This window comes from Epinephelus lanceolatus, chromosome 11 (assembly GCF_041903045.1).
Source record: "Epinephelus lanceolatus isolate andai-2023 chromosome 11, ASM4190304v1, whole genome shotgun sequence".
NCBI lineage: Eukaryota > Metazoa > Chordata > Actinopteri > Perciformes > Serranidae > Epinephelus > Epinephelus lanceolatus.
In genome coordinates, this window is record NC_135744.1 from 45,802,890 (window position 1) to 45,814,932 (window position 12,043).

The following is a 12,043-nucleotide window of genomic DNA, read 5'->3' on the forward strand; positions in this document are numbered from 1 at the left end:
ACACAAACCAACAAATTACACAAACAAACAGACAAATAAATGAACAGTTGAGACAAAAAGTAACGCAGGACAAAAGAAACAAAGGGTCATGTAAACAAACAACCAGAGAGTAAACAAAGCGTCCGTCTGCAGGTACCACATGTTCGGAGACAACGTCCACCGTCTCAGAGTCCTGCTGTCTGACCCCAATGTCACCGTGGTGTTCCAGAGAGACGGTAACTATGGCAACAACTGGAACTACGGCCAGGTGACCCTCAACCTGACAACGGAGACGACGGTGAGTTCTGATCAGTGACACGTTCAATCAGTCAGCTGATTGATCAGCAATCAGTGTGACCTCTGACCTCTGACCTCTGCAGGTGGCGTTTGAAGCTCTGAAGAAAGGAGGGCTGAGGAATGACATCGCTCTGGATGACATCACACTGACCTCTGAGCCCTGTGGCCCCGCCCCCCCTGAACCAACCAATGTACCGCCACCAACAACCACGCCCCCTATACCAGGTAAAACACAGACCATGCCCCCTATACCAGGTGAAACACAGACCACACCCCTACACCAGGTAAGACACAGACCACGCCCCCTACACCAGGTCAGACACAGACCACGCCCCCTACACCAGGTCAGACACAGACCACACCCCCTACACCAGGTAAAACACCTCCTAAAGTAGTATGTCAGAATCAGACGGTTCTTCAGAAACATGTACACACCTGTGATCTGGACACAGTATGACCCTGCCCCCTCTGCTTTGCTCTGATTGGTCCAGCCGACTGTGGAGGACCCTTTGACCTCTGGGAGCCAAACTCCACCTTCAGCTCACCAAACTACCCACAATCCTACGGGAACGAGGCTTACTGTGAGTACTGATACCTGTACAGGTGCTGATGAAGAAACATGTAAACAACAGGGATATTAACAAACAAACATGTAAATAACACTATGGAGGAAATACAACACCTTATAAATACATAAACAAGACAAAACAATCAGGACGACATCAGATAAACAAGTAAACACAGAAAACAAATATAAACATGTAAACAAACACCAGGGGAGTGTTCCAGAAAGTGGGTTAGTGGAAACCCTGAGATGAGGGAAACTCTGAGTGTGTTAACTCTGAGATGAGGGAAACTCTGAGTGTGTTAACTCTGAGATGAGGGAAACTCTGAGTGTGTTAACTCTGAGATGAGGGACACTCTGAGTATGTTAACCCTGAGATGAGGGAAACTCTGAGTGTGTTAACCCTGAGATGAAGGAAACTCTGAGTGTGTTAACTCTGAGATGAGGGAAACTCTGAGTGTGTTAACCCTGAGATGAGGGAAACTCTGAGTGTGTTAACCCTGAGATGAGGGAAACTCTGAGTGTGTTAACTCTGAGATGAGGGAAACTCTGAGTGTGTTAACTCTGAGATGAGGGAAACTCTGAGTGTGTTAACCCTGAGATGAGGGAAACTCTGAGTGTGTTAACTCTGAGATGAGGGAAACTCTGAGTGTGTTAACTCTGAGATGAGGGAAACTCTGAGTGTGTTAACCCTGAGATGAGGGAAACTCTGAGTGTGTTAACCCTGAGATGAGGGAAACTCTGAGTGTGTTAACTCTGAGATGAAGGACACTCTGAGTGTGTTAACCCTGAGATGAGGGAAACTCTGAGTGTGTTAACCCTGAGATGAAGGAAACTCTGAGTGTGTTAACCCTGAGATGAGGGAAACTCTGAGTGTGTTAACCCTGAGATGAGGGAAACTCTGAGTATGTTAACCCTGAGATGAGGGAAACTCTGAGTGTGTTAACTCTGAGATGAGGGACACTCTGAGTGTGTTAACCCTGAGATGAGGGAAACTCTGAGTGTGTTAACCCTGAGATGAAGGAAACTCTGAGTGTGTTAACCCTGAGATGAGGGAAACTCTGAGTGTGTTAACCCTGAGATGAGGGAAACTCTGAGTGTGTTAACTCTGAGATGAGGGAAACTCTGAGTGTGTTAACTCTGAGATGAGGGAAACTCTGAGTGTGTTAACTCTGAGATGAGGGAAACTCTGAGTGTGTTAACTCTGAGATGAGGGACACTCTGAGTGTGTTAACTCTGAGATGAGGGAAACTCTGAGTGTGTTAACCCTGAGATGAGGGAAACTCTGAGTGTGTTAACTCTGAGATGAGGGACACTCTGAGTGTGTTAACTCTGAGATGAGGGAAACTCTGAGTGTGTTAACTCTGAGATGAGGGACACTCTGAGTGTGTTAACCCTGAGATGAGGGAAACTCTGAGTGTGTTAACCCTGAGATGAAGGAAACTCTGAGTGTGTTAACCCTGAGATGAGGGAAACTCTGAGTGTGTTAACTCTGAGATGAGGGAAACTCTGAGTGTGTTAACTCTGAGATGAGGGACACTCTGAGTGTGTTAACCCTGAGATGAGGGAAACTCTGAGTGTGTTAACCCTGAGATGAAGGAAACTCTGAGTGTGTTAACCCTGAGATGAGGGAAACTCTGAGTGTGTTAACTCTGAGATGAGGGAAACTCTGAGTGTGTTAACTCTGAGATGAGGGAAACTCTGAGTGTGTTAACTCTGAGATGAGGGAAACTCTGAGTGTGTTAACTCTGAGATGAGGGACACTCTGAGTGTGTTAACCCTGAGATGAGGGAAACTCTGAGTGTGTTAACCCCGAGATGAGGGAAACTCTGAGTGTGTTAACTCTGAGATGAAGGAAACTCTGAGTGTGTTAACTCTGAGATGAAGGACACTCTGAGTGTGTTAACCCTGAGATGAGGGAAACTCTGAGTGTGTTAACCCTGAGATGAAGGAAACTCTGAGTGTGTTAACTCTGAGATGAGGGAAACTCTGAGTGTGTTAACTCTGAGATGAGGGAAACTCTGAGTGTGTTAACTCTGAGATGAAGGAAACTCTGAGTGTGTTAACCCTGAGATGAGGGAAACTCTGAGTGTGTTAACTCTGAGATGAGGGAAACTCTGAGTGTGTTAACTCTGAGATGAAGGAAACTCTGAGTGTGTTAACCCTGAGATGAGGGAAACTCTGAGTGTGTTAACCCTGAGATGAGGGAAACTCTGAGTGTGTTAACTCTGAGATGAAGGACACTCTGAGTGTGTTAACCCTGAGATGAGGGAAACTCTGAGTGTGTTAACCCTGAGATGAGGGAAACTCTGAGTGTGTTAACTCTGAGATGAGGGACACTCTGAGTGTGTTAACCCTGAGATGAGGGAACCTCTGAGTGTGTTAACCCTGAGATGAGGGAAACTCTGAGTGTGTTAACCCTGAGATGAGGGAAACTCTGAGTGTGTTAACTCTGAGATGAGGGAAACTCTGAGTGTGTTAACTCTGAGATGAGGGAAACTCTGAGTGTGTTAACCCTGAGATGAGGGAAACTCTGGGTGTGTTAACTCTGAGATGAGGGAAACTCTGAGTGTGTTAACCCTGAGATGAGGGAAACTCTGAGTGTGTTAACCCTGAGATGAGGGAAACTCTGAGTGTGTTAACCCTGAGATGAAGGAAACTCTGAGTGTGTTAACTCTGAGATGAGGGAAACTCTGAGTGTGTTAACTCTGAGATGAGGGAAACTCTGAGTGTGTTAACTCTGAGATGAAGGAAACTCTGAGTGTGTTAACCCTGAGATGAGGGAAACTCTGAGTGTGTTAACTCTGAGATGAGGGAAACTCTGAGTGTGTTAACCCTGAGATGAGGGAAACTCTGAGTGTGTTAACTCTGAGATGAAGGACACTCTGAGTGTGTTAACTCTGAGATGAGGGACACTCTGAGTGTGTTAACCCTGAGATGAGGGAAACTCTGAGTGTGTTAACCCTGAGATGAGGGAAACTCTGAGTGTGTTAACCCTGAGATGAGGGAAACTCTGAGTGTGTTAACCCTGAGATGAGGGAAACTCTGAGTGTGTTAACTCTGAGATGAGGGAAACTCTGAGTGTGTTAACTCTGAGATGAGGGAAACTCTGAGTGTGTTAACTCTGAGATGAGGGAAACTCTGAGTGTGTTAACCCTGAGATGAGGGAAACTCTGAGTGTGTTAACTCTGAGATGAGGGAAACTCTGAGTGTGTTAACCCTGAGATGAGGGAAACTCTGAGTGTGTTAACCCTGAGATGAGGGAAACTCTGAGTGTGTTAACCCTGAGATGAGGGACACTGAGTGTGTTAACCCTGAGATGAGGGAAACTCTGAGTGTGTTAACCCTGAGATGAGGGAAACTCTGAGTGTGTTAACCCTGAGATGAGGGAAACTCTGAGTGTGTTAACTCTGAGATGAGGGAAACTCTGAGTGTGTTAACTCTGAGATGAGGGAAACTCTGAGTGTGTTAACCCTGAGATGAGGGAAACTCTGAGTGTGTTAACCCTGAGATGAGGGAAACTCTGAGTGTGTTAACCCTGAGATGAGGGAAACTCTGAGTGTGTTAACTCTGAGATGAGGGAAACTCTGAGTGTGTTAACCCTGAGATGAGGGAAACTCTGAGTGTGTTAACCCTGAGATGAGGGACACTCTGAGTGTGTTAACTCTGAAATGAAGGAGACTCTGAGTGTGTTAACCCTGAGATGAGGGAAACTCTGAGTGTGTTAACCCTGAGATGAGGGAAACTCTGAGTGTGTTAACTCTGAAATGAAGGAGACTCTGAGTGTGTTAACTCTGAGATGAAGGAAACTCTGAGTGTGTTAACTCTGAGATGAAGGAGACTCTGAGTGTGTTAACTCTGAAATGAGGGACACTCTGAGTGTGTTAACTCTGAGATGAAGGAAACTCTGAGTGTGTTAACCCTGAGATGAAGGAAACTCTGAGTGTGTTAACTCTGAGATGAAGGAGACTCTGAGTGTGTTAACTCTGAAATGAGGGACACTCTGAGTGTGTTAACTCTGAAATGAGGGAAACTCTGAGTGTGTTAACTCTGAAATGAAGGAGACTCTGAGTGTGTTAACTCTGAGATGAGGGACACTCTGAGTGTGTTAACCCTGAGATGAGGGAAACTCTGAGTGTGTTAACTCTGAGATGAGGGACACTCTGAGTGTGTTAACCCTGAGATGAGGGAAACTCTGAGTGTGTTAACCCCGAGATGAGGGAAACTCTGAGTGTGTTAACTCTGAGATGAGGGACACTCTGGGTTTTCAGTTCCAGACAGAGAGATAAGTCAAACTCTGAGTCAATCACCATGGCAACTGACTCTGTGAACCTAACCTGCTCGCTGGCAGGTTTTCTATAAGAAACCCTGAGTTCACCCTGTCTCCTCCCTACTGCCGAGCCTGAAGCAAGCTGGCAGACACACATGGGTTGTTTGTATGCAGGAAGAATTAAAGCATTAACAATGCTTTACGCTGGGAGAGGATCTTCAGACCCATTTAGATGTGTTGTCTTTCCCCAATAAATATCTCTTTGAACCGTACTGTTTTTCATTAGACTCAATTTGCCGGCCACACATATCAAATCTGACACACCACAGATGTGCACTCTCGAGGTATTGCGAATTAATTCTGCCTTGATATCGATCAGATTTCCTACATATGAACAACCCATGTGTGTCTGCCAGTTTGCTTCAGGCTCAGCAGTAGGGAGGAGACAGGGTGAACTCAGGGTTTCTTATAGAAAACCTGCCAGTGAGCAGGTTAGGTTCACAGAGTCAGTTGCCATGGTGATTGACTCTGAGTTTGACTTACCTCTCTGTCTGGAACTGAAAACCCAGAGTGTCCCTCATTTCAGGGTTAACACACTCAGAGTTTTCACTGAACCCGCTTTCTGGAATACCCCCTGACATTACCCATGATTCTCTGCTGCAGGTCGGTGGACCCTCCACGCCCCTGATGGTCAGAACATCCAGCTCCACTTCCTGGACTTTGACATTGAAGCGACCTATGATGTCGTAGAGGTGCGGGACGGGGCAGGGCCAAACTCCACCTTACTGGGTGAGGACATGTTTTACCCATAATCCCCTCCAGGTGTGCGTGTGCACAGATAATGTCATTCTGACTCAGGTACGAACGTTTCCTTTCCAGCTGTCCTCACTGGCAGCGATGGCCCCGCCCACGACTTGTTCTCAACAACCAATCAGATGACACTGTGGTTCTTCACGGACGAGTTGGGTCACGGCCGTGGATTCAGGGCCAACTTCACCTCTGGGGTCGACCTGGGGACACCAGGTGAGCTCAGGGTCAGAGGTCAGAGGGCGGGACACCAGGATCATTCTCACTGCTTATTGATCATTGATGGTTTGTTTATATTTAACAGCTGCGTGCGCAGCCGGTCAGTTCCAGTGTCAGACAGGAAGCTGTATCCATGGTAACGGTCAGTGTGATGGTGAGGTCGACTGTCCCGACGCTTCTGATGAAGCCGACTGTGGTGAGTTGATCAGGTGAAGCTTTTCCAATGATCAATACACGGGATCAATAAGTTCACCTTTCATAAGTGTGTGTCTCTCAGTTGTGTTACAGCGGAACGATTCCAGTCGTCTCCAGTTACAAATTGTTTCCTCTCTGCTCACCGTGTGTGCCGACACCTGGACCTCTCACCTCACTGACTTCACCTGTCAGTACCTGGGACACAGGTAACTCTCACCTGTCGGTACCTGGGACACAGGTAACTCTCATCTGTCAGTACCTGGGACACAGGTAACTCTCACCTGTCAGTACCTGGGACACAGGTAACTCTCACCTGTCAGTACCTGGAACACAGGTAACTCTCATCTGTCGGTACCTGGGACACAGGTAACTCTCACCTGTCGGTACCTGGGACACAGGTAACTCTCATCTGTCAGTACCTGGGACACAGGTAACTCTCACCTGTCAGTACCTGGGACACAGGTAACTCTCACCTGTCAGTACCTGGAACACAGGTAACTCTCACCTGTCAGCACCTGGGACACAGGTAACTCTCACCTGTCAGCACCTGGAACACAGGTAACTCTCACCTGTCAGCACCTGGGACACAGGTAACTCTCACCTGTCAGTACCTGGTATACAGGTAACTCTCATCTGTCAGTACCTGGGACACAGGTAACTCTCACTTGTCAGCACCTGGGACACAGGTAACTCTCATCTGTCAGTATCTGGTATACAGGTAACTCTCACCTGTCAGTACCTGGGACACAGGTAACTCTCACCTGTCAGTACCTGGGACATAGGTAACTCTCACCTGTCAGTACCAGGTATACAGGTAACTCTCACCTGTCAGTACCTGGAACACAGGTAACTCTCACCTGTCAGTATCTGGAACACAGGTAAATCTCACCTGTCAGCACCTGGTGTACAGGTTACTCTCACCTGTCAGTACCTGGAACACAGGTAACTCTCACCTGTCGGTACCTGGGATACAGGTAACTCTCATCTGTCAATTCCTGGAACACAGGTAACTCTCACCTGTCAGTACCTGGAACACAGGTAACTCTCACCTGTCAATTCCTGGAACACAGGTAACTCTCACCTGTCAGTACCTGGAACACAGGTAACTCTCACCTGTCAGTACCTGGGACACAGGTAACTCTCACATGTCAGTATGTGGTACACAGGTAACTCTCACCTGTCAGTACCTGGGACACAGGTAACTCTCACCTGTCGGTACCTGGGACACAGGTAACCCTCACCTGTCAGTACCTGGGACACAGGTAACTCTCACCTGTCGGTACGTGGTACACAAGTAACTCTCACCTGTCAGTACCTGGGACACAGGTAACTCTCATCTGTCAGTACCTGGGACACAGGTAACTCTCACCTGTCAGTATCTGGAACACAGGTAAATCTCACCTGTCAGCACCTGGTGTACAGGTAACTCTCACCTGTCAGTACCTGGAACACAGGTAACTCTCACCTGTCGGTACCTGGGACACAGGTAACCCTCACCTGTCAGTACCTGGGACACAGGTAACTCTCACCTGTCGGTACGTGGTACACAAGTAACTCTCACCTGTCAGTACCTGGGACACAGGTAACTCTCACCTGTCAGTACCTGGAACACAGGTAACTCTCACCTGTCAGTACCTGGCACACAGGTAACTCTCACATGTCGGTACGTGGTACACAGGTAACTCTCACCTGTCAGTACCTGGGACACAGGTAACTCTCACCTGTCGGTACCTGGGACACAGGTAACTCTCACCTGTCAGTACCTGGAACACAGGTAACTCTCACCTGTCAGTATCTGGAACACAGGTAAATCTCACCTGTCAGCACCTGGTGTACAGGTTACTCTCACCTGTCAGTACCTGGAACACAGGTAACTCTCACCTGTCGGTACCTGGGACACAGGTAACTCTCACCTGTCAGTACCTGGAACACAGGTAACTCTCACCTGTCAGTACCTGGAACACAGGTAACTCTCACCTGTCAGTACCTGGGATACAGGTAACTCTCATCTGTCAATTCCTGGAACACAGGTAACTCTCACCTGTCAGTACCTGGGACACAGGTAACTCTCACCTGTCAGTACCTGGAACACAGGTAACTCTCACCTGTCAGTACCTGGGACACAGGTAACTCTCACATGTCAGTATGTGGTACACAGGTAACTCTCACCTGTCAGTACCTGGGACACAGGTAACTCTCACCTGTCGGTACCTGGGACACAGGTAACCCTCACCTGTCAGTACCTGGGACACAGGTAACTCTCACCTGTCGGTACGTGGTACACAAGTAACTCTCACCTGTCAGTACCTGGAACACAGGTAACTCTCACCTGTCAGTACCTGGCACACAGGTAACTCTCACCTGTCTGCACCTGGGACACAGGTAACTCTCATCTGTCAGTACCTGGGACACAGGTAACTCTCATCTGTCAGTACCTGGGACACAGGTAACTCTCACCTGTCAGTATCTGGAACACAGGTAAATCTCACCTGTCAGCACCTGGTGTACAGGTAACTCTCACCTGTCAGTACCTGGAACACAGGTAACTCTCACCTGTCGGTACCTGGGACACAGGTAACTCTCACCTGTCAGTACCTGGGACACAGGTAACTCTCACCTGTCAGTACCTGGGATACAGGTAACTCTCATCTGTCAATTCCTGGAACACAGGTAACTCTCACCTGTCAGTACCTGGAACACAGGTAACTCTCACCTGTCAGTACCTGGGACACAGGTAACTCTCACCTGTCAGTACCTGGGACACAGGTAACTCTCACATGTCAGTATGTGGTACACAGGTAACTCTCACCTGTCAGTACCTGGGACACAGGTAACCCTCACCTGTCAGTACCTGGGACACAGGTAACTCTCACCTGTCGGTACGTGGTACACAAGTAACTCTCACCTGTCAGTACCTGGGACGCAGGTAACTCTCACCTGTCAGTACCTGGAACACAGGTAACTCTCACCTGTCAGTACCTGGCACACAGGTAACTCTCACATGTCGGTACGTGGTACACAGGTAACTCTCACCTGTCAGTACCTGGGACACAGGTAACTCTCACCTGTCGGTATCTGGGAAACAGGTAACTCTCACCTGTTGTAGCAGGTGGTCTAGACACAGACTCAGATCTGGATTTTGTTCCTGACTCTCTGCAGGTCAGGGGACGCCACATTGCTGCCCGCTCTGCCACAAGATTCACCATTTGCAATCGTCACAGTCACCAACAACAGAACACTGGAAACCAACGTCAGGTACTTAAGATCAGAACCTGGACCAGAACCAGAAATGAACTGGGACCAGATACAGAACCAAAGATAGAAAAAGACCCACAGCCAGAACTAGAACTGTAACTGGAGCTAGAGCCAGAACCAGATCTACAACTGAAACCAGAACTAGAACTGAAACTAAAACTAGCGGTAGAACTACAACCAGAACTACACCTGGAACTAGATGTAGATCTAGAACTGAAATTAGACCCAGAGCTGGAACTGAAACTAGAACCAGAGAACACGTGAATTTAGACCCGAGAACACTTTAACGGATCCTTTTAATGTTTGTGTTGTTCTGACAGTGAAACCTGCAGCAGTGACAAGGTGGTGTCTCTGACCTGCGACAACCAACGTCAGTACACACAACAACAACAACAACAACAACAACACACAGCTACACTCACAAACAACAACACACAGCTGCACTGACAAACAACAACACACAGCTACACTCACAAACAACAACACACAGCTGCACTGACAAATAACAACACACAGCTACACTCACAAACAACAACACACAGCTACACTCACAAACAACAACAACACACAGCTACACTCACAAACAACAACAACACACAGCTACACTCACAAACAACAACACACAGCTGCACTGACAAACAACAACAGCACACAACTACACTCACAAACAACAACAACAACAACACACAGCTACACTCACAAACAACAACACACAGCTGCACTCTCAAACAAAAACACACAGCTACACTCACAAACAACAACACACAGCTACACTCACAAACAACAATAACACACAGCTCCACTCACAACAACAACAACAACACACAGCTACACTCACAAACAACAACAACACACCACACAGCTACATTCACAAACAACAACAACAACAACAAAACACAGCTACACTCACAAACAACACACAGCTACACTCACAAACAACAACACCACACAGCTACACTGACAAACAACAACAATACACAGCTACACTGACAAACAACAACAACACACAGCTACACTCACAAACAACAACAACACACAGCTACACTCACAAACAACAACAACAACAACAACAACACACAGCTACACTCACAAACAACAACAACACACAGCTACACTCACAAACAACAACAACAACACACAGCTACACTCACCAACAACAACAATACACAGCTACACTCACAAACAACAACAACACACAGCTACACTCACAAACAACAACAACAATACACAGCTACACTCACAAACAACAACAACAACACAGCTACACTCACAAACAACAACAACACACAGCTACACTCACAAACAACAACACACAGCTACACTCACAAACAACAACAACACACAGCTACACTCACAAACAACAACAACAACACACAGCTACACTCACAAACAACAACAACACACAGCTACACTCACAAACAACAACAACAACACACAGCTACACTCACAAACAACAACAACACACAGCTACACTCACAAACAACAACAACAACACACAGCTACACTCACAAACAACAACAACACACAGCTACACTCACAAACCCTGTTGATTTATTGATGTTGTTTTACTGTAAGGTGGACTGAGATGTTGTAACAGTGACGACTGCCTCTGTGTGTTTCAGCTTGCGGCGTCCGACAGGTTGTTAATGACACGGTGGAAACGGACCAATCAGCAGAGAGGAAACCTGGTGAAGGTGGTGGACTGAATACTGCTCTAAGGTTCACACTGATGTCTGGTTTTAATTTTACATCTGACTGTAAACTGTGTCTGTTGTTACCTGTCAGGTGAGGCCAGAGTGGTAGGCGGAGTTAATGCGGTGAAGGGGGCGTGGCCATGGATCGTATCTCTTCATTGGAGGGGGCATCACTTGTGTGGAGCCTCTCTGATTGGCAGAGACTGGCTGCTGACGGCGGCACATTGTGTCTACGGGTCAGAGAACACAAAAAATACTTTATTATTTTTACTGTTGGTGGTTTTTAAATAAAACATGAAGCCATCATCATCATCATCATCACCATCATCGTCATCATCAGTGCAGTGGAGAAGCTGATACCAAACAGAGAGAGACAAAGTTTTTAAGAAGTTATGAATGAATGATGGATGAAGGTGTTACAATAAACTGAGGTTCAGTGTGACAGTTACAGTTATAGACTTTTTAATGTAAACATAAACATAAATAAATCAGATGTGTTTTTGTCCCACAGGAAGAACATCCACCTTCAGTCGTGGTCAGCTGTTCTGGGTCTTCACTCTCAAAGTGACATGAGCTCTGTGGACGTTCAGACCCGAAGAGTCGATCGCATCGTCATCAACCGAGAGTACAACAGCCAGACCAAACAGGCTGACATCGCCATGATGCATCTGCAGCAGCCAATCAGTTTCACCCGTCAGTACCAACACACAGGAAACACAAACACCTCAGCAAAGAGCAACGTTTACAAACTCTGAGTTTGAC

General features: G+C 47.1%; 1 protein-coding gene across 34 annotated transcripts in view; it reads left to right on the top strand.

The window, feature by feature from the left end:
* tmprss15 (transmembrane serine protease 15) overlaps positions 1-12,043 on the top strand; it is a 52,882-nt gene that overhangs the window by 34,264 nt on the left and 6,575 nt on the right. For all 34 annotated transcript variants that reach the window (XM_078172721.1, XM_078172722.1, XM_078172746.1 and 31 more), the window contains 12 exons: positions 133-277; positions 360-501; positions 768-857; positions 5,775-5,900; positions 5,991-6,134; positions 6,223-6,333; positions 6,415-6,538; positions 9,492-9,587; positions 9,908-9,957; positions 11,210-11,281; positions 11,373-11,517; positions 11,793-11,974. In XM_078172721.1, coding sequence (XP_078028847.1) covers positions 133-277; positions 360-501; positions 768-857; positions 5,775-5,900; positions 5,991-6,134; positions 6,223-6,333; positions 6,415-6,538; positions 9,492-9,587; positions 9,908-9,957; positions 11,210-11,281; positions 11,373-11,517; positions 11,793-11,974 — 1,427 coding nt within the window. The remainder of the gene's footprint in view (positions 1-132; positions 278-359; positions 502-767; positions 858-5,774; positions 5,901-5,990; positions 6,135-6,222; positions 6,334-6,414; positions 6,539-9,491; positions 9,588-9,907; positions 9,958-11,209; positions 11,282-11,372; positions 11,518-11,792; positions 11,975-12,043) is intronic.